Source organism: Pseudopodoces humilis, chromosome 20 (genome assembly GCF_049639895.1).
Source record: "Pseudopodoces humilis isolate 2021_Gansu_Grassland_sample_001 chromosome 20, ASM4963989v1, whole genome shotgun sequence".
Taxonomy (NCBI): Eukaryota; Metazoa; Chordata; class Aves; order Passeriformes; family Paridae; genus Pseudopodoces; species Pseudopodoces humilis.
In genome coordinates, this window is record NC_142219.1 from 13,493,545 (window position 1) to 13,515,448 (window position 21,904).

Consider the following 21,904-nt stretch of genomic DNA (forward strand, 5'->3'; position numbering starts at 1 on the left):
AGTGCAATCCCACCAGTGCTGGTGATGCACCACATTTTTGGCCGTGGTTGAAGTCACCCTGCCACCCACTTTTGACTCATCCACTCCAAAGCGGACAACTTACGTCTGAAACGCTCCTGATAAAGTCCCCATCAATCTAGATACAGATATCAATACAGATAAAGTATCCGTAGCTGCTTCCAAGCTGGAGCAGGGGGACAGTCCGAGATTCCTCTCCGTGCATCCCATGGGATGGGCTGGGGTGGAGCCGACTGGAAATCTCCGGCCGGGGCCCGGGAGGGCGGGCGCGGGAGTTCCGGGGCTGCCGGGAGCAGCAAGGAGCGGGGACGTGCGGAACTGCGGGCGGGAGCGGCGGGAAGGGGCGGGACCGTGGGCGTGGCGATCGGGGAGGGCGGGGTAATGGGCGTGGCCAATGAACGGGGTGGGACAGTAGGCGTGGCCATGGGGAAGGGGAGGAACAATGGGCGTGGGCACGGGGAGGGGGCGGGACCGGGATTGGCATTTTTCTGGGGGCGGGGCTTGTGGACACCGGAGGGGGGGGGCTTGAGACGGTCGGGGGCGGAGCGGGACGGGACGATGGAGACTCGCGGGAACGTGGGGCGGTTCCGCGCATGCGCAAATTGCGGCAGGAGGGCGCGGTTGCTCGGTCCTGCGCAGGCGCAGATCGCAAGAGGACGGTGAGGGAGCGGCGCGGGTGCCATGGCGCGGCCCGGCGGGTTGGAGGCAGCCGAGCAGCAGCAGCAGCAGCAGCAGCAGCAACAGCAGCAGCAGCAGCAGCAGCAGCAGCAGCAGCAGCAGCAGCAGCAGCAGGTGCTGTCCCGGCAGCAGGAGCGGCACTATCGGCTGCTGGCTGAGTTGCAGGCCCTTGTCAAGGCGCTGCCCAGGTGAGCGGAGGCCGAGGACGGCCAGGGGCCGCTGCCGGTGCCCTCGCTGACCCTGTCTGTGCCCACAGTGCCTGCCAGCAGCGCCTCTCGTACACGACGTTGTCCGAGCTGGCGCTGGCGCTACTGGACGGGACCGTGTTCGAGATCGTGCAAGGGCTGCTGGAGATCCAGCACCTCACCGAGAAGAACCTGTACAGCCAGCGGCGGCAGCTGCACAGCGAGCACCGTGGTACCGGGGCCACCGTGGGGGTAGTCCCGGGCCACTGCGGGGACCGGAGAGGGGAGCACTGGGGCGAGGGGCACAAGGGTGTCCGTCCTGGAGCACTGGAGGGGACAGAGGGGGTGGACAACTCAGGAGAAATGGGGTAGCACTCCAGGGAAGCGATGAGGACCTTGCTGGGGGAGACGGGCCTGGGGCATCTCTGGGGTGGGGGGGGAGGTTCGGGGGGTTCTGGGGGTGGGACATTGTGGGGGCGGTAGGACGACACCAGGGATACAGGTTCTGGGGGGCAGTGGGGGCTTGGGGGTGCTACTGGGGGGGAGGGGGGCGAGTTCTGTGGGGAATGGGGGACAGTGAGGGGGCAGGGAGTGACATTGAGGGTAGATTGTGAGACAGTGGAGGACACTGGGGGTGACACTAGGGGGCAGTGAGGGACTGTGATGGGGACACTGCGGGCCTGGGGGTGACGCTGAGAGGGACAGGTTGGGGGGGTTTGGAGGTGACACAGGAAAGTCAGGTTTGAGGGCCCGGGGGATGGGTTGTGGGGGCCTATAGGGAATGACAGTTCAGGTTGTGGGGAGGCCACTGGGGGGAGGGCACTGATGGCACTTGAGGCACCTGGCAGCAGTGTGCCCTCCTGAGCCCCCCATGCCCATGGCAGGGCTGAAGCAGGAGCTGTTCCACCGGCACAAGGAGGCCCAGCAGTGCTGTAGGCCCCACAACCTGCCATTGCTTCGTGCAGCCCAGCAGCGTGAGATGGAGGTGAGGGGGCTGGGCTGGAGATGGAGGTGAGGGGGTGGGGGGTGCAGAGCTGTGTCCCTTCCCAGGGCTTTCACAGCCCCGTTGCTGTAGGAGCACTGCACCATCCCTGGAGGGTTTGGCTGTTCCTGCCCTGCAGCCTCAGGAGACACCACTTGTCCTGGCTGACCTTGCTGACATAGACATAGATGTTGGTTGCCCACCCCAATCCAGAGGCCTCCTCCTCTTGCTCTTTTTCCCCCTCACAGTAAGGACACAGGCTCTTGCCATCCCAGGTGTGTTCTGTGAATTGTGGAAGCTCAGGAGCTTGCTCCAAAGGCAGTGCTCTCCACAGTACTTTAATGATCCTTCATTATCTGATGGGCTGAAGCCTGTATAGGATAGGAAGCAAGTGATAGAAAACATGTAGAAAGCACCTGAGATCTGTCATGATATTGTAACAAGTCAAAAGCAGACAATACTGGAAGCAATCACATTTTACTGAGTATGACTGATAAGGAGGAAACACCTTGAGTTTTATAATTATAGTAATAGTTTCTGAGATCCTCCCAAGGCATTTCAAAAAGATTCAGTCCCAGAGGACTTTTCTGTCACCTCTTGGTGATAGAGGCAGTTTTGTAATGTAAGAAAATGGCAAGTAGCTGGTTATGTTAATCAGTGGAGTTGAAATGTCGGGGGAAGCTACTTTGGTCCACATAAGGTGAACAAGAACTGTTTCCTGCCTTAGCCCATGGCAAGCACCTTGTCAGTGCTTGCTGTTGTTTGATTCTTTGGTGTTTCCACATTCCTCATTTCCTGTCAAGGTGACTAAAGCCAGGCTAGACCTCTGGTATCTGTTCTTGTTACTTCTGTCTACTTGTTACTTCTGAGTAACTTAGATTTGCAGCAGTAATCTCTACTGCCTGTTTTAAATGCTTCCAGTATTTCATTAAATTGCCCAAATATGTCTCACTTCTCCTTGTCTAACATGTTGTGCAACTTCCTCCTACCCGCCCTCTGCCTTTCTTCTGCTTTCCTCTCCCAGGTGTTAATAGAGTCACTTCTTTCTGTCTTTGTCCTCTGACGATTCTGCTGTAGAGCACTTTGGGAACAGATTGATCATATCTGTTACATCTGATATGTGTCTAATTGGAGCTGCCCTCTGTGGTCAAAGGTTTCCATGACCAGCTCCCATGAGATAGCTTGGGATTTGGCTCCCAGGACAGGTAATAGAAGACGTTTTAGGTGTTGGGCTTCTCAGTGGAACCTATGGCATTTAGAAAAGCTTAACCCATCATGCAGGGTCCATGGCCACCAGGGCTGAAGCAAAACTTGTGTGCCTCAGATTTGTTTAAGATATAGCACTTTTTTCTAATCCAGAATTAGATGCCAACACTGAACAATGTGAGGCACTTAAATTTGGGTGGTTTTTTTCAAGCCCAAAGAAAGTCAATTCTCCACCACAGTAAGTGAAGGCAGCAATGGCACATTGAGGTGGGTGGGAGGAAGGAAAATCCGGGGAATGAAGGATTTTAATCTGTCTTCCACAAAGGGAGTAAACCCCTGGACTGAAGAAAATACGAGGACAGAGCTTGCTTAGATATGTTCCTCAGCATCCTTTGGTGGAGAAGCAGTCAAAGCAGTCATCACTCTGTCTTGCCTTCTCTTGGGGCTGGAGTTGTCTTGAGTTTCTTCCTGCTTATTGCCATGAGATATTGCCTGAATGTTTTCTCTGGAGCAGCTTTTGTATGGTCACCTTCTAGTGGATCCAAGTTCTGCATCCTCCTTAATTGCAGGTGGTTCTGTGAAGGTTTCTCGCTGTAACTTGCTAATTGTGGGCTCTACACCCAGGAGAGGTTCCAAGACGTGCTCCTTCCCCATGAGAGTGATAACTGCTCTTCGTTAGGTCACACCTTTTGCAGAGAGCTATGGATACTTTTGCTGCAGACATACCTCAGCCCTTCCCCAGACTGTTCATGGCCAAGAGTTCTGTCACACAAATTCTGAATTTTGACCAGGAATTGTGTCAGGGTGGGGGCATTCAGCTCCTCTCCAAGGCCTTTTTAACCACCAGCCACTGGTATAGGAAATCCTGGGATTTGTGACTTCTGTTTTTCTGTGCAGTGGGGATAGTTTAACCACATGGATGTTTCCAGCAGAACATTTTCCTGTGTTCTCTGTTACAAAGAGAAATCATTGCATGAATGAAATGTTGAAACTTGTGGCTTTTCACAGTCATAGAATAAGCTGAGTTGGAAGAAACCTACAGGGGCCATCTAGTCCAACTCCTGGCCCTGCACAGACACCCCAACAATCCCACCCTGGGCATCCCTGGCAGCACTGTCCAAACACTCCTGGAGCTCTGGCAGCCTCGGGGATGTGCCCAGCACCCTCTGGGGGAAGAACCTTTCCCTGATATCCAGCCTAACCCTCCCTGACAGAACTTCATGTCATTCCCACAGGTCCTATCACTGATCACCGCAGAGAACAGATAGTGTCTGCCCCTCCTCTTCCCCTTTCAAGGAAGTTGTAATTTCAGTGAGTCTCCCCTCAGTCTCCTCTAGCTGAACAGACCAGGTGTCCTCAGCTGCTCTCATATCGTTTCCCCTCAAAGCCCATCACCATGTTTTTTGCCTTCCTTTGGATGCTCTCTAATGCTTTATTTCTTACTTGCAGGAGAAGCAGAGAATCCTGAAGTGGTTTGGGTTGGAAGGGACCTTCAAGATCATCCAGTCCCACACTCTGCCATGGGTGGGGACACCTGCCACTATCCCAGGGTGCTCCAAGACCTATCCAACCAGGCCTTGGACATTTTCAGGGATGGGGCAGCCACAGCTGCCACAGTCAGTGTGTCACCATCCTCACATGGAAGAATTCCCTCTTAGCATCTAATCTAATCCTGCCATCTCCATTTGAGCTTTTTCCCCCTTGTTGTGTCACTTTATTCCTCATCCCAAGTACCTCTCCAGTTCTCTTGGAGCCCCTTTAGGCCCTGGAAGGGGATCCCAAGGTCACACAGAAGTTTCAGCCTTTGGAGCATCTCTGTAGCCTCCTCTGGAGTTGCTCTAGCAGCTCCATGCCCTTCCTGTGCTGGGCCCCCAGAGCTGGAGGCAGCTCTGCAGGTGGGGTCTCACCTGAGCAGAGGGGCAGAATCTACCTGCTCGCTCTGCTACCCACCCTACAAAAACAAGCCTGTCATTGTTTTTTGGTGGGATTTGATGATTTGTGGTGCTCCCTTGCAAAGGAAGTCTGCTGCTCAGTGCAGCCTGGTGAGGTTGTATCACCTCTGCACACACATGGAGCTCTTGACCTGATCTCTGCTCTGCCTGTCCCCTGCAATCCTGCTCTCTGCTTCCATTCCTGATTTCCAGCATGCCTTTGTCATTCACATATTTACTGGGCTTCATTTCTTCTTTGGAGGCAACACAGAGACTCTGCTGAAGTTTGGGCAGATGTTGGTGAAGCAGGAGTGGCCATGTCCTGGTTGAAGCTATTCTGGCTAAGTCCTTCTTTCGTATTGTTCTCAGTCTGTCAAAAATAGAGCCCAGCATTCAGATCCTTTCACAAATAAATAGGATCTGTATTGGGTTTACAGCTCCAGTTACATGTTAGTGTCCAGGGAGCCATCTTGATGAGCTTCAGTGGCCTAAGTTATTCCTCCAAGGCTTCCTTCAGCCTCACCTTAGAGGGGCACATGGTTCTTGGGCTGAGCTCAGCCATAGCTCAGGTAGTGACTCATCAAGGAAAGCAATTTGGACACTGATTGGTTCCTCATGGTCTTTCCTGTCCTCCAAACACTCAGAGAGTGGGCTGTTCCCATGACTTCCGTGCATTTTCTTCAATGGCAGCTTTGCAGTTGGTGGCGTTAACACCTGGGGCTGTGCTGGTTGCCTACTGCTATCCTTGGACTCATCAGGAGAGATTCAGGGCCTGGTTGCTCTTGGGTTTCAGTAAAAGTCTTAGAGATGACAAAAAGCTAGGAAGAAGGCAGATATTTCACTCTCCCATTGACTTCTATGTTTTCCAGGCTATGGAGCAACAGATCCGAGAGGAACAGCGAATGATGGATGAGAAGATAGTCTTGGAATTGGACCAAAAAGTAATCGACCAGCAGAACACGCTGGAGAAGGCTGGGGTGTCTGGCTTCTACATCACTACCAACCCCCAGGTTGGTGTTTGGGCATTGCAGGCGAGATGTTTTGACAAGTGCCCGGAGTGACAGAACAAGGGGGAATGGCGTCCCACTGCCAAAGGCAAGGTTAGGTGGGATATTGGGGATAGCCTTCTCTGGAAGGCTGGTAAGGCACAGGTTACCCAGAGCAGCTGTGGCTGCCCCATCCTTTGGGAGTGTCCAAAGCCAGGTTGGACAGGGCTTGGAGCAATTTGAGATAGTGGAAGGTATCTCTGTTCATGGTAGGGGGTGGGAATGGATGGCCTTTAAAAATCCCTTCCAACCCAAACCATTCCATGATTGTTTGACAGTGCTCTTGCGTTAGTATCTTTAATTTTTAAAAAAATCTCACTGTAGATAAATTTGGGATGGGTGTGTCAGACCGAACAATCCGTCCTTTGCCTCCCAGCTGGTGGTTGGTGTGCACTGGATGGACCTTCTACTCAGTTCATAACAAAAGAGCAGAAACCCAGGTACCACTTGGCAGCATTCCCAACTTCCTGCAGTATTTTTTTTCATGTGTACAATGGAAAAAACACTTTACCAATAGCCTGCAGTCCTGTGACTCAAATGGGTCTGAAAAACACTAAAATAATTAATTTACTGCATTTATATTCAGCTTAGCTATAAAAACTGACTTCAAGACTGTTTATTAGGCACTTTGTTCATTCTTGCATGTGACTTGCTGGAGCTGATGATCTCAGGCTGTGCTTAAAGAATTGTTCCCAGTTTCCCCAGGGCATTTGCTTTCAAAACATCTGAGGAGTCACCTGAGTTTGTCCACATTGTCTTTATGCCACTGCAGGAACAAAAAAACCTCAAAATTCCCAAGTTCTTTTGTAAAGCCGTACAAGTCTGCAGGGAACACAGAAACAAGCTGTTCTTAACTCTGTTTTTTCAGCTGATTAAATGTCACTTTGATAAAGACCTACTGCTGAGAAAAGACAGCTTAAATTAAGCTAAACAGGCATTTTCTAACACCCACTCACATGATTCCCAGTTGTGGAGCCTTGAACAAGCCTCTCTTTTTTTCAGTGTTGCTATTCCCCAGCCGTATAATGCAGAGAGCCCATTCTCTCCTTCCTGCCCTGCCCTTTATGTTGTTTTTGTAAGTCATAACACTTATTAGGGCTCCTTTTTGCTGGGTTTGTGTATATTTGCCTTTAGGATAGGTGCCAAGCCCAACCTGGATCTTGGCTTGTACTTGTGAATGCCACCAAGAAATGCCTGCTGGAATCTGTTCATGTAGCTCCCATCAGCTGATGTGTTTCCCCCCCAGTCTGTATGAAGTGCCTCCTTGTGCAGGGGATGTATTTTTACTGAAAATAGATTTAAATAAATAGATAAAATAGATTTTTATTTCCATAGCTCCATGTCTGCAGGGCTGAGACACACACCTATACACACGAATTATTGGCTCCACCATGTTGTCTCTGAGCTAGATGTAACTAAAGAACGAGCAGGTGGCAAAGGAACCATGAGTTAATGTTGATGTATCCACTTGATTGTGGTCCCGGAGAAGGGAGTTCTCCCGGAATAGGTAATGAAATGCCTGCAGGGAATTTGATGCACCAGCACAGCCATGTGTTGCACTTGCCTTGGATCCCACTTAGAGGGTTCCCAAAGCAATCCCTCCTCTTCCTGCCCTTCTGTGCTGGGAAGGGTTCAGGGAGTTGAAGATGCTGTGGGGAATATGGGGAGGCACCTAGAGAACCTTGTCTGGGTCTGCTGCCCCTCCTCAGCCTGCAGAACCTGCCAGCCCTCATAGCCCCTAGCACATTTATCATGGTCAAGAAGAAACAGCCTCTCTAGATCCTTAAGGAATCCTCAAGCACTGTGACAGCCATGGTTTGCAGCAGGTCTGGTAAAATGTCACTACTCCATGTTTTAGAGAAACACCTGGACAAGATGAAGCATTTGGTTTTTAGCTGCCTGGTTGATTTTTTTTTCCCCATTCCCTAAGAACAAGAAGCTCTTGAGGAAGGGCCAGTCCTTGCTTCTTCCTGCAGCAGAGAATGGGATCATCTACTTGCACAAACATCTTTCTGCCTTTGCAGGAGCTGACTCTACAGATGAATTTGCTGGAGCTGATTCGGAAGCTGCAGCAGAAGGAAGCTGAGGCTGAGAAGACTTTATCCTGAAACAGCAAATCTGCTGTTCAGTTCCCAGAGTTTTTTCTCTGACTTTGCTCTAAACAGACCGTCCATGCATTTGCTTTGTGTTGTCAGGAAGAGGCTGCAGGAGTAGAAGAAATTGCTGAGGCACTTAGATTAGGGCTGGGGCAGGCAGAGCCCAGCACAGGGGATGGTTGGGAGACTGGGGATAGCTCTCATCCTCAGAGCAGTGTCAGCTGCATCTGGCTCAGCTGGGAGCTGATGAAACAGGGTCACCTGCCAGGACTGTCCTGCAGTGATGATGAGGCCATGACTGAGCCAAGGCTGAGTTGAGCACTGAGGCAGCCCATGGAGCCCTGCTGTGTAAGGGTGACCCTGTGTTTAGATGATTTGTAACAGGGGGAAAAACAATTCCAAGAATGCTTCTGTGTGTTGTTGAGGCAGAAACAACCTCTTAAACAGGCAGACCCTTCCCAGAGTCCCCTCCTCCTCCAGGCTGGTACCAGCATTATCTGTATTAGTTTATCTGTGTGCTGGCTGGCATTATCTGTATTAAAGGAGAATTTCATGCCTCAGCCCAGAGTTCCTGGACTGGTGTTTGGAGTGTTCCTACTGACTCGGAAAGCAGAGCTTTTGCTTTGTTTTTTTAAACCAGTTTCCAAATTAAGAGAAATAAAACACTTCTGGGGCTGCAGCTTTCTGAATGCCAGTGGTTATATTTGTCCTGACCTCAGCTGCTGAGTGTGGGGCTTTGTGGTGTGTTAGATGGAAGCTGGGAAGGAACCAGGAGTGTTTCTGAGATCTTTCAGGGTGTTGGAGAACTTGTGGGTGGCCTTATAGTGGGGGGAGCTGGTGCTGGAGGAGACAAATACAAGATCAGATCTGCCAAGGACCAAGGACATTTTTGGAAATTCAGGGCTGAAGCCCCCTCCCATTTCCATCATGTGTAGGTGTTCCCTCGGCATGAGGATGATGCTGCTGTGGTTCAGCACCTGGAGACAAGACATATGCTTGTGTGGAATCTTCCCCTCCTGGATGAAAGTCCCCATCTGGAAAGCAGGCTGGTATGGGACCTGCACCACTGCAGGGTCCCCACAGAGCTCCTGGAACTGTGTTGCCTCTGGACCCTCAGGTCCAGTGTGGGAGCTCTGCACTACGCTGCTGAGTAATGGTAAGAGGCAAGGTTGCCAACATTGCCCTCTGGAGACACCTTCATCCTCCTGGAAGGACGCAGGGTAGCTGCTGGTGCAGACTGGGTGAAGTCAGCATCTGTGGCCAGGTTTGTTACCAGAGTGATTGGCAAGGAAATTGCTTCCCGAGGTGAGGATAGGGAAGCAGGGGGGTGAACAATGGGTTCTATGGCAGGAGAGGATGCCCATGTGCTGGACATCACACTGCCTCCCAGAAGCTTCCCTTTCCTCTATACAAGCTCTCTGGAATGGCTAGAACAGCAGCAGAGTGAAGGTGTGGCTGTTGGAGCTGGGATTGAGGTTACTGCCTGTGGGTTCAGCCCCACTGTGCTTCCCTGTGGGGTGAGGAATGGAATCCATCCTAGTCTAGAGCCCCCATGATCCAGGATTGCCACTACCTTTCCAAGAGAACCGGTGCCAGGGATTGCTGGGGCTGTTCTGGCACTGCCATGACAATGGCAGCTCTCAGGCTTCCTGCTTCCACCATCTGTTTACAGATGGGTCTGCCAGGCAGCTGATTGGATCCAAGCTGAAATTTGCAACGCCTATGGTCAGGCTGGGTTTTAGAAAGGCCAAGGTGGAGAGCTGCAGGGGGTTAGATGTGGGTAGCTGGTGGGAAAGGTTATCCTAAGGGAGCAAAGCCCTTGGGATGGCTTGTGGTGGGATCAGCAGGATTTCAGCAGAACACTTGCTCAGCCCCTGAAGCTGGACAGTACAATGTGGAGGATACTGATATTTTTCCAGGTGTCATTGTGTCACCAGAGAGTGATCCTGTCCCACAGCATTGCTGTGCCCCAGCCACTGCAGCTGTGGTATTGCTGGTAACACAGACCTGGGGAGAGCCACCCAAAGGGCTTGGAAGTTCTGCTGGGCTTTGGCTGTCTCAGCTCCTTGGTTCAGTGACCTGTGCAGCTCCCAAACTCTCAACCAGTGTCCCAGGAACATGTGTTTGGCTTCAGCTATCCACAGTGCCTGCCCAGAGCTCCATGTGTGCCAGAAGTGACATGGAAAGAGGATGCAACCCGAGGATCAAGTTCCCTGTTCAGGTGCAAGGTGACTAACGTGAGAGCTATGGCTCCATGCCAGCCCCATGTTTACCCAGGAGTACTGCTGGAACACAAGTGATGGGTGGCAGGAAGAGACAGGTCATGTTTATTCTTTCCTTTTCCTATATTTTGGGCTGTTGAAGAGAAGAGCAAGGTCCCCTCCACATAAGGAGGTTGATCCAGTGTGGATAAAGGTGAATGTGTTCAGGTGGGAGCCCTCAAGTGTTGTACTCACTGAGTGGGCTCCGAGTTGTGGGTGCAACTTGAGGGTGACATTTGGGGTGATGACTTGTGGGTCCATGAAAATGTCAGCCTAATTGCCCAGCAGCCATTAGAAAATTAGATGAAACATGAGAAGTGGATCAGAGAAGAAAATTAAAAACATGTTGCTGCTGTGAAGCACCTAAATGCAAATCCTATCTATGATACCTGGCTCTGACACCCAAAAAAACACTGAATTTCTCATAACACCATGGAGACAGCTGTTAAATAGAGAAACTGGGAATGTGAGTGTGTAAGTTAAATAGAGTTTTCTTAAAGTCAGTGGGTGAGAAAGAGTTTAAAGTTTAAGCTATTTTAGAAAATAAGAGACAAGTTGGAGGACTTAGGGCGTTGTCCCTTTCCTTCTTCGTCTTCTAGGGGTTTTTGGGTAATAATAAGTGATTAGATAGAAGATGCCACAGTGCAGCACACAGGTGCCAGGTCATTGAGTCACTAAGAAAAATAACGTCCTTGGCATTTGTTAATTGGACAAACAGACATATCAAAGACCTTGAAGAGGTCTTTTCTTCATTAGCCACTTTGTACCTCGCTATCTTAGTGTATATAGCTCCTTGTAATCTGTATATATGTAATATAGAGAAGAATAAACAACCAAGTCCGAACATGAGAGACATCCTCTGTCTCATCACTCTCAATCCTGGGGAAAAGAACCCAGTTACCAGTGTCACATCCCAACAGGGATGGAACAAGCTCTTCAAAGGCCCTGGGGACACCAGGGATCTGGAACACCTTCCAGCTGAGCTGGTCTCCTTTATCTTTGAGAAAGGGCACAAGAGGGGGCAAGGTGGAGATAAGCCTATGAGTGACATGGAGAGGGACTTCACTCTCAAAATACAGGGGCAGCAGCATTGCAGGGCAGCTGTAACAGGCAGGTTTGGGTGGGACGGGTGACTGCTTGGAAAACTCCTGCCCCAGGAGACTAGAGAGGCAGAAGGTTTGTGGTGGCTCAAGAGGAGGTGAAGCACTTCTGGAAAAGAAACACCTTTTGACTTGGAGATGAACGGAGGTGATTCACTGCCCTGCAGAGCCAGTTGAAAGCACCACAGGCTTTTGCTTAGGTTTTGTGCTCCTGGCCAGGCAGGAGGACTGTGAGCTGGAGGGGCCTGTACCCCCTCCTGCAGCTTTCCCCACACCTCAGTTTCTCCATGACAAACACCTGAGCACAGAGGATGTGCCTGCCCTTCAGAGGCAGAGGAGCAGGGTCTCAGCCCTTTGCTCCGTCCAGAACTGCATCCAGTGAATGGGACTTGGGATAACTGCTCCATCACAGAATGACAGCGTAGTTTGGATTAGAAGAGACCTTGGATTAGAAGCTCATGAGTAGGAACACCTTCCACTATCCCAGGCTGCTCCAAACACCGTCCAGCCTGGCCTTGGACACTTCCAGGGATCCAGGGTCAGCCACAGCTGCTTCTGGGCACCCTGTGCCACAGCCTCGCCACCCTCATAGCGAAGAATTCCTTCCCAATATCCAGGTAACTGCCCTCTGTCAGTGGGAAGCCATTCCCCCTTGTCACTCCAGGTCCTCATCCCACGTCCCTTTACGGCTGTCTTGGAACCCCTTTAGGCTTGGGAAGGGGCTCTAATATCTTCCTGGAGCCTTCTTTTCTCCAGGCTGAACACCCTCAGCACTTCAAGCCGGTCTCCAGAGCAGCCCAGGGCTCCAGCCTTTGGAATATCTCCATGACCACCCTGTATCCCGTTTCCGTGCGGCTCCAGCTGCGCAAACACTCCCGAAGGGATGCCCCCGTATCTGCTCCTCGAGGGGCTGGAGGTGCAGCTCCGGTACCCCCCAAGCTCTGCTCCTCGTTCCGGGGCGACACCCTGGGGGATAAGGCCGAGGGCTCGCCCGGCCCCCGCCCGGCCCCCGCCCTCCCGCCGAGCCCGGGGAGGCGGAGCCGGGCGGCGGCGGCGGCGCAGAGCAGGTGAGGCCGGTGCTGGTGCGGGGCCCCGACCGCCTTCACAGGTGAGCGACAACCCCTGGGACCGGGAGCCGGGCTGGGACCGGCACTGTGGGGAGCGTCCTGGGGGAGCGCGGCCGGGATGGGGGCTCGGCGCCGGCCGGAACTGGCATCGTGGCGGGGCTGAGCAGGGGAGAAACTATCGCCTCTACCCGCCCAGGATGAATCCGGAATCTCCACACACCCTTCTCGGTCCCCACCCTCATCCACCCCCCAAACTCCGGGGATGCTCCGTGTCCAATGGGCACCGAGCTCCGCATCCTCCCAGCTGCGCCTGTTGCGTTTCTTGGGATTGGGAACCCCAGTACTGCCAACGCCTCCAGTCGCGGGGACCTGGCTGTGCAGGGGTGGGAGTCTCAGCCAGCACGAATTGTGCATGTTGTCCTCATGAACCATCATCGGCCCTGTCCTTCTGCCATCTCCCAGGGCCTTCCAGGATCTTTTGGCCTGAGAGGTGGACCCTGGAGCAGGGCTGCACCAGCCCTCCGAGCAGGACACGTTGTTTACATAGGTGTGGGGCTTCTGGAACAGGAAGGAGGGCAGCTGGGAGGGGAGAGTGTCCCCAGAGTCACCAATCACCCCGTGGAGTAGCTGGGAAGCAGCACATGGAAGTCCCTAGTGCTGTCTTCTCCCACTGTCACAGTGGCAGCTGCCAGCATGGCTGGTCCCTGGTACTGTCTGTTTTTTGATCTGACTGGGGACTCCCATGGGAGCTGCTCTGGACTTCTCCTGCAGCCTCTGCATTATGCCTGAACTTTCTCTGGGGAAGCAGCAGGATCCTGGGAGCAGGGAGATGCTGCATGCCCCCATGACGGGGTCCTGGCACAACAGGGTGAAATTTAGGTAGATGTTGGATAAGGTGAAGAGGAGGCAGCAAAGAAACCTTCATCAGGGCCAGAGCAGACTGGTTTGGGCTTGAATGGGGAGATGCTGCCCTGGGAGTGCTGTGGTTTACCTGGCACATATCCCTGTTCTGTGCCACCTCTGGAGGAGGACGCGCTGTGCTGAGCTCCATGCTGGCTGAGGAGTCAGGGACACCTGTAATGTGCCCTGGTGGCTTTTCCACCCTGTCCCCAGCACCTGATACCTCAGGTGCCAAGGGAATGTTCACCCCTTCCTGCCCCTCTTACCAGGTCTCCAGGCAGGATCTCACTGCTGAGGATCCGTCACTTTGCTGAGGGCAGGGCCCACTGCCTCCAGGATGGCGAGATGGCTGCCCCGCTCCACCGACCTGACCCGCTTCTGCCAGAAGCTCAACCGGGTAAAGACCCTGGAGGATGACATGATGGAGACATCCTTTAACAGATGCCTTTCCACCATCGACTTGACGCTGCTGGGCATTGGGGGTATGGTGGGCTCCGGGCTTTATGTCCTCACAGGCACCGTGGCCAAGGAGATTGCCGGCCCTGCCGTCATCATCTCCTTCATCATTGCTGGCTTTGCCTCACTCCTGGCTGCTCTCTGCTATGCCGAGTTTGGAGCCCGTGTGCCCAAGACAGGCTCTGCCTACATGTTCACCTACGTGTCTGTGGGTGAAATATGGGCTTTCCTCATTGGCTGGAATGTGCTGCTGGAGTACATGATCGGAGGGGCTGCGGTGGCCAGGGCCTGGAGTGGCTATCTGGACTCCATCTTTAACCACAAGATCAAAAACTTCACCGAGACCCATGTGGGTGCCTGGCAGGTGCCATTCCTGGCCCGCTATCCAGACTTCCTGGCGGCTGCCATCCTGCTGGTAGCCACCGCCTTCATCTCCTTTGGGGCCAAAGTGTCCTCCTGGCTCAACCATGTCTTCTCAGTCATCAGCATGGGCGTCATCCTCTTCATCCTCATTATGGGCTTTGTCCTCGCACAGCCCAAGAACTGGAGCACGCAGGAGGGTGGCTTTGCCCCATACGGGCTGTCGGGCATCATGGCTGGCACAGCCACCTGCTTCTATGCCTTTGTGGGCTTTGATGTCATCGCGGCCTCCAGCGAAGAGGCCAGGAACCCGCAGAGGGCTGTTCCCAGGGCCATCGCTTTCTCCTTGGGGCTTGCCACTGGTGCCTACATCCTGGTGTCAGTTGTGCTGACGCTGATGGTGCCCTGGCACACGCTGGACCCTGACTCTGCCCTGGCCGATGCATTCTACAGGAGGGGCTATGCCTGGGCAGGGTTTCTGGTGGCTGCTGGCTCCATCTGTGGTGAGTACAGGCAGCGGTGGGAGGGAGCTGCCCACCCCCCCTGCTTTGGGGGCTGGAAATGATCCCCAGTTTGGGTTTGGGTCTGATGGGGTCTTCCTTCTTCTACCCATCCCTCAGCAATGAACACAGTTCTGTTGAGCAACCTCTTCTCCCTGCCACGCATCGTCTATGCCATGGCCGAAGATGGGCTCTTCTTTCAGGTCTTCTCCCGAGTGCACCCCCGCACACAGGTGCCCGTCGTCGGCATCGTGGTCTTCGGGCTGCTTATGGCCCTCCTGGCCCTCGTCTTTGACCTAGAGGCCCTGGTACAGTTCCTGTCCATTGGCACACTTCTGGCCTACACCTTCGTGGCCGCCAGCGTCATTGTCCTGCGCTTCCAGCAGCAGAAGGGGGATGTCCCCGCACCAGCAGCTAGTGGCCGGCCCAAACCCGAGCCCCACGAGGACCCATCCAGGGGTGAGCTGAAGGAGTATGAGTCCTTCTCTGACAAGCTGCAGCTGGTGGACAGGGACAAGAGCAATGAGCAGCGTGAGCCAGGGCAGCTGAAGGCAGCATTTGAGCCCTACCTGGAGTTCCTCAGTGACTTCTACCCAGGTGAGGTGGTCATGGTGGCTGTGGTGACCCTGATGGTGTCTGCCATCTGCCTCTGCTCCATTTTAGTGTTTGGCAACACCCACCTCCACCTGCCCACCTGGAGCTACTCCCTGCTGCTGGTCCTCTTCAGTTTGGGCTTCCTGCTCAGCCTCCTCCTCATCTGGGCACACGAGCAACAGCACAGCACCCAGACCTTCCAGGTATGCCTAGGGCCTGGGCAGGGAATTCCTCTGCGGGGGTGAGGGGAGGTGGGAGCAGCTCTGATGGATTTGCAGGTGTCTCAGGCACAGCACTTTGTTGAAAGCACCACAACAGCAGAAAGAGGAGGGAGGGGAGGAGAGGAGGAAGAGGATGTTTGTGGACACTGGGTGTGGGGAGTGTTGGTATCTCTGACATTACTCTGTGTGGCCACTGATCCCCAGGAAGGGACATCCCCAGCAGTTCTGTGTTCATCCCATGGGATGGATCCCCATACCATGGGACCCAGGGATTGCTCCTGTCCACCTTGCATTCCCTTCTCTGCATCCCCACAGCTCTGCTCCTCTCCTGCCTCAGCTTCTTACTTTGGCTGCCCTTCCTCTATGTGATGGAGCTCATTTTCAGCCTCCAGACCACTTCTATGCCTCTTGTGCTCTCCCTCTTTTGTTTTCAGCCCACCTGAGCCCTGATGTAGTCCATGCAGCTTCATAATAACAGTGGTTATTATGGTCCCTACCATGCCCCTGCCCTGGCTCCTCCAGCAAGGACCATGTTGGCTCCATCATGCCAGGAGGTTGTTTGGTCCTCATGATGATGCCTGTGCCTACTCTGCCAGCCTGGCTCCTGGCTCCATTGTTCCTTTTCCTTAAAGAAAAGTGCCATTTCTATAAATCCTGAGGTGACAGTCCCTTTGTCCCATGCATTTGCCAGTGCTGTCTTTTGTCCCTATGATTTTAAATATGGAGAATGTGGTCCTGCAGGTCTCACTCTTCCAGCTTTTTTTCTCCTGCAGATCCCCTTGGTACCCCTATCCCCAGCACTAAGCATCATCCTCAACATCTACCTGATGCTGAAGCTCAGCTACATGACGTGGCTTCGCTTCGCCATCTGGCTCCTTTTAGGTGAGTGCTCCCACGGCTGCTCAGGGGAGGGGGAATAGGGTTTGTCTTGGCACTCTGGCTGCTTTGGCAGCTCCTCTCCCTCACTTATGGGTCTATAAAGCATATCCTTCACCTTTCTGCCTCTGATTCCCCTTTGGAGATGCAAGCTGAGGTCTCCCAGCATCTCCTGAGCCTCACTGTTTCCCAGAGCGTTACAGTTTTTTCCTGTTAAAGTTCTGATCCTTAAAGCCCTGGGCCAGAACCACCCCCTGCTCCTGAGGCAGCTCCCTGGGGCTCAGGAAATACTTCCCTTTCCCAGGGACTGAGGGTGCTCCACTTGCTCTTAACATGCTGCAGGACCCTTTTCCTCCTGCAGGTAGCTCAGTTAAGCCCCCGTGGTGCTTTAGCTTTTTGCTCCACTGGATTTCTAGCCACATCCATGCCCCATTCTGCTGTGATGCCAGTTATGATGGTGCCAGCAGCCAGGCTATGCTGGAGCCCCTGCTGTCCCTGTCCCCACTGCAGGCCTGATCGTCTACTTCGGCTATGGCATCTGGCACAGCAAGGAGAACCTGCGGGAGCCGCGGCCCCAGCGTGTCAGCGCCCACTACGTGGTGTTTCCAGGTGGTAGCCTGGAGGAGAGGGTGCAGGCAGTCCAGCCTAGCTCCCAGCCCGCCAGCGGGCTGCCAGACACCAACACCGATGACTGCAAGAGATGACACCCCTGGCAACAGGGGTACCTGGAGATGGGAGCGTCGGAATCTCCTCCCACAATGAGGCCAGAGATCCACCCCCCTCCTCCTGGTCCCTCTGATGGCAGATCCACTGGGGTTGCCCTGGGTGTGGGGCTCCACCGGGAGAGGATGAGGATGCTCACCCTTCCCCACATACTTCTGACAGGGTGTGGAGGAGCTGCCTCCCTCCCCCATCCCCTGCACTCAGGAGCTGGGTGTCAGCCCAGTGCCAACCCTGCTCATGAGGAGCCGTGTCCTTGTCACCTCTCCCCAAGCACACCCTGGCACTGTGCAGCACATCTCCTGTCTGACAGCACATCTCTGCAGCTGGTGATGCAGAGGTTCCCCACAGACCAGGACAGGCAGCCCAGTGCTGCCCATCCTTACTCTCGTCCTGAGTGCAGCCCCCTGCGTCCTGCACAGTCCCCTTCAGAAGGGGGCAGGGGCCAATCATGCATCTTCACAGGCATCCCTGCCATCCCTATCCCCAGAGCTGCTCTCCTCAAAGGCTGGGGCTGAGGGAGCTGAGGGGCAGCTGGAGACATGACATGAAGAAGAGATATGGCCAGAATGGGTGGCTGGGCAGGCACCCCAGGAGAGCCAGTGGAGGCTGGCATGGAAAAAGCCCAGCTGCATCTTCTCAGCCACTGGAACTGGCTGGCTGAGGGATGGACTAGGGGCCATGCCTGCTGGAAGATAATGCCATGGCCTGAGTGGGGTATGGGTGCTCAGGTACATTGCCTTGTCCCTGAAGGTCTCCAGCAGCATCACTGAGCTAGTCTGCCTGGAGCTGGCTCCCCAGTTCTCCTGCACCCTAGCAGCACCACCTGCCCCACCATGGGGACTCAGCCCCCCATGATGCCCTTTCCAGGCTCTCTGGGACTTGGGGACAGGCTCAGCAGGTGCTTTTCAGTATTGGCTCCTCCCCAGCAATCATCCCCATGCTCTGGGGTCACCCCAGCTGCAAGGGTGTCATGGGGGTGTCCCCAGCAGCACTGCTGCAGCCACCCCTGACTGTTTTGCCCATGGGCAGCCTAATGGAAGGGAAAAGAGTTTCAGCATGTTTTGGAAGTCAGTCAAGCGTGAGGTTGCCAACTTGACGGGCCTTGCAGCATGGACACCCTGCTCCATCCTCATCCTCTGCATGCGGCAAGGAGCTGGGGACTGTGGGAAAGCTGTTCCATTATTTCTGGCTGGCCAGTTCCTGGGGGGCCCTAGAGAGGCTGTGGGCACCCTCAGTAGGATATGCTAACTCCAGTGAGCCCCTCTGTCTGATAGCACTGCTCCGTGTCCCGCCTTGCCCCAGTGCTGCTGCCACCAGAGCTGTGGCCCCGCTCGGCACCTCTGTGTTGTGGCTTGTGAGCAACGAGCTGATTTGGTCAACCTCATAAACACTGTTTCTGCAATGGCTCTGGCTGGTTGTGATCACTGTGTCCACAAGACTCAAGGTGGGAAGCGCTCCCCATTCAGTGCTCAGGAAAGCCCCCCCCAGAAAGTGGGGAAAGGGAGGGTCATGTTGCCCACTGCCACCCTGCTTCCACAGGGGTTCCAGTCATGAAGACAAGCTCCAGCCAGACCCACAGAAACCAGGACCCCACAGGGCTGGGGTAGGCTAGGACTTGAGCCTTACAGTACACAAATACTCTGATACTGACCTAGACAGGACTGAACCCCACTTTGAGCGGCAAGGACAGTGCTGAGCCAGCACCAGGGCAGGGTCACTAAAGCTGCCCAAGGTTATGAGCCAAAGGATATGAGAACTTGTGTAATTAATGGGAATTTAATTATAACCCACAGTTACCCCCATCCCCACACTGCTTTTGTCTAGGGAAATGTCCTTCCTGAGATGAGTCCTTCTTCATTAGAAAGCAGGCGTTCAACAGGCACCTGGGGAGGCACAGGCTGAACCCTCCTTAGTGACTCAGCTTTAATCTCAGTAATAAATCCATTGTCAGCAGGACAAAGGCGAGTAAAAAGATCTACAGGGACAGAGGAGGAGAAGGGAGCCCAGTGCAGGGCTGGGGAAGGGCAGGAAGGTCCTCACAGAGAGGGATGGGTTGAGTGTGACTTTCATGTTCCCATGTGGAGGAAAATCAATGGCAGTCACATCTCTCAGCTCTCCTAGCAGGGGTCTCAGTCAGCCTTTTAAGCTGTGAAAGACCAAGGAGTTACTGAATGAGCCTTGTATCCATTGATATTTATTCTGTTTAAAAACATTAATTTCTGAAAGTGCACAGAAATCCCCCGATAGGCTGTGGCAAAGCACGGGGTCCTCCCCAGCAGAGCAGGGGGTGCCAGGGATGCAGCCAGCAGGGTATTAAAGGTTTGGAGTGTAATTCTCCAGCACCTAGGAGACCAGTGGGACCTCTTGAGCAACCTCTTGTGGGTTTTCTTTTAAATAGGATTACAAAATTGGTCAGTTAATGTGTCATAGACTATCCTACAGCAGTAGGATATGCTCTGCATAGAACATGTATAAATTGATTTTTAATTGACTACTCATCAATGCACACAGAAAAAAAGGGGGATGGCAGCAGCCACTGTCACTCAGACAGCAGCCCTTTTACAGGAACTTCTTCCTGAAAATTGTATTAGCAGAAAAAAGAAATAAAATCCAAAGTAAACAGCATCAGCAGGGCTTTAAGATGGCAGCCTGTAATTGTAAGAGAAAACCCTGGCTGCCCCATCCATATCCTCAATTCCAAACAGATGTAAAATGAAACCATTCCCACGTGCAGTTTCCAGAACCCTGTTTCATGGAGCTCCAGGAGCAGCTGCTTGCTGCTTCCCTGTGGCTGACCATACACCTGTTTTCCAGAGCAGTATCCTTCTCCAAATTAGCTTAAAAATATAAATAAAGTCCTCTATTTTCTGGGAGCCATGGCAATGGTGTAATCAGGCTGCAAGAAATCAGTCTATTTCCAGAGCTGCAGGGAGGTATGTGGGTCAGTGCTGGAGTGGCCCAGGAACTGGGAAGGGCTTTATGGGCTATGGGGCAGGAACAGCTCTGGCACACGTGCTTTTGGCTGGGCTAAGAGGGTTAATGTGAGTCTTGGATGATAATCCCCACAGACAGCATGGGAGTGGACAGGCAGCAGCCAGGGCTGGCTGAGCCTCTCCCGTGATGCTGCTGGACTGGGAGGACTGGGACAGTAGCTGGCAGGGCAGTGCCAGTTTGTTGTACCCTGGGAGGACAGTTTCCATAAGGCAGGTGGAGCAGGACAAGGAGAAATGCAAATCCAGAGGGAAATAATACGGAATTTGTACTAGAGAGAAAATCAGTGCTGGGGCTGCCACATACCCCCTTTAAATGGCAGTGAGTAACAGAGCCTGTGGACCTTAGCCCCGGGTGCAGCTCAGGGATGCTCCAGGGGTGGACACAAGTACTGAGCCAGAGATGATTTTGGAGGCTTCAGGGCACAGGATCGCTGCTGCAGCCCATGCAGTTGTGGGGATGGGACCAGTGGGAGCTGCAGAGATCTCTGGGCAGTGGGAACTCTTACAGGGATTGCTGGGTGTTGGAACCCACAGGGATTGCTGGCCTCTTGCTTGGGAAAGCACAGGGGAGCAGGAGTTGCAGGTGCACAGTTTAATAATTGGTATAAGCAGCTTCTTGCATAGCTGAGCCCTGTCCATGATGGAGGGAGGAAAAGGGTTGCATCCAGAAGACAGCAGCTCCACGTCCTAATTAAATCACTTCCCAGCCTCATGTTCCTAAATTATCACTACCCACCCCCACCCCATCCCCCCGGCTCTGAAAGCAGCAGATGAGCTGCAGGGCTCAAAGAAGCTGGCTGTAAGTAATCCTCTCATTATCCTGCCATGCTCCCCTCCTCCTCCTGCAGACACAGCCTGAGGATGAGGTAAGCATCACGCAGCATTCCAGGATGCTAGCAGTTGTGTATCTGCTCCTACCACCAGCTGGGGAATGACAGGCATTAAAAGATGCCACAGAGCAAGGTGGTCTTGTTCTCCCTTCATCCCTGCATGATGCACTGGCAGTCAGGCAGACAAATCCCTAGGTCATTCCAGGAGTGTTTGTGCTGTCCCTGCAGCCACAGCTCTTCCCTGTCTCAGCACTTTCCAAAGAGCTGTGTAAGTGAGGGCACAAATGGCATGGCCCCATCCCTGTGGTAGAGGTTCCATTCCATCTGCTGCATCTGCTTTGGGGGCTAGGGAGGAAACAGCCATTTCCCCACATGTAACACACCACACAGACACAAAACTGCAGCTACCAGCCTCAATGGTCTTAGCATTTTTTTCCAACCTTACAGATTCTATAAAAGGAGAATAAATCTTTCCCACATGCACAGGAGACATGGAATGAAGCAGTGGACTGAAACTGCCATGAGGGAGATGTAGGCAGGAGACCAGAAATGCATCCTGAGGCAATGACAGCTTGGCCTGAGGTTGTGAAAAGTCTGTCAGATGCTGGCAGGAAGAAGCTGCAGCTTGCGGCTCCTCTGGAGCCAGGATGCCTGGTTTTTCAGTATCCCACACCTCTCTTGCAAGGCTGGAAGCATTTTAGGGCAGTACTGGGGGCTCCAATCCTTGCTAGGACAACAGCCAATGCACCTCTGGGCATGACAGCATGCTCAATATCCTAAAGGAGATCAAAGTGCTCAAGAAAAATACTTGAAAAACACAAAAACTCCTTTTCTGTGTGGGGAGAGCAGCTGAAGCCATACTGGAGGCTCTGCTGCCCAGC

General features: G+C 53.4%; 2 protein-coding genes across 3 annotated transcripts; both read left to right on the plus strand.

Moving 5' to 3' along the window:
* The first annotated feature begins 644 nt into the window (after positions 1–644).
* LOC102100361 (DiGeorge syndrome critical region gene 6 like) lies at positions 645–8,822 on the plus strand. Of its 2 annotated transcripts, none has more exons than XM_088064968.1 (5): positions 645–884; positions 953–1,113; positions 1,766–1,866; positions 5,870–6,010; positions 6,371–8,063. In XM_088064968.1, exons 1-5 carry the CDS (start codon positions 700–702, stop codon positions 6,635–6,637), a joined length of 855 nt encoding a protein of 284 aa, XP_087921094.1. In that variant the 5' UTR covers positions 645–699; the 3' UTR covers positions 6,638–8,063. The 2 variants fall into 2 exon arrangements, with proteins under 2 accessions (XP_087921094.1, XP_014109437.1); XM_014253962.2 differs by lacking the exon at positions 6,371–8,063 and adding an exon at positions 8,071–8,822 and having other exon boundaries at positions 650–884.
* Positions 8,823–12,521: 3,699 nt separating this feature from the next.
* Positions 12,522–19,922, plus strand: SLC7A4 (solute carrier family 7 member 4). Its single transcript, XM_005524538.3, has 5 exons — positions 12,522–12,611; positions 13,740–14,789; positions 14,907–15,583; positions 16,375–16,483; positions 16,988–19,922. The coding sequence occupies exons 2-5, from the start codon at positions 13,808–13,810 to the stop codon at positions 17,179–17,181; spliced, it is 1,962 nt and encodes a 653-aa protein (XP_005524595.1). The 5' UTR covers positions 12,522–12,611; positions 13,740–13,807; the 3' UTR covers positions 17,182–19,922.
* The last annotated feature ends 1,982 nt before the right edge of the window (positions 19,923–21,904 follow it).

Coding starts and splice junctions, on each gene's coding strand:
- LOC102100361 (XM_088064968.1), top strand. CDS start 700: ATGGCGCGGCCCGGCGGGTTGGAGGCAGCCGAGCAGCAGCAGCAGCAG. Junction 885..952: donor CTTGTCAAGGCGCTGCCCAG/GTGAGCGGAGGC, acceptor CTGTGCCCACAG/TGCCTGCCAGCAGCGCCTCT. Junction 6,011..6,370: donor ACATCACTACCAACCCCCAG/GTTGGTGTTTGG, acceptor ATCTCACTGTAG/ATAAATTTGGGATGGGTGTG.
- SLC7A4 (XM_005524538.3), top strand. CDS start 13,808: ATGGCGAGATGGCTGCCCCGCTCCACCGACCTGACCCGCTTCTGCCAG. Junction 15,584..16,374: donor ACAGCACCCAGACCTTCCAG/GTATGCCTAGGG, acceptor TTTCTCCTGCAG/ATCCCCTTGGTACCCCTATC. Junction 16,484..16,987: donor CGCCATCTGGCTCCTTTTAG/GTGAGTGCTCCC, acceptor TCCCCACTGCAG/GCCTGATCGTCTACTTCGGC.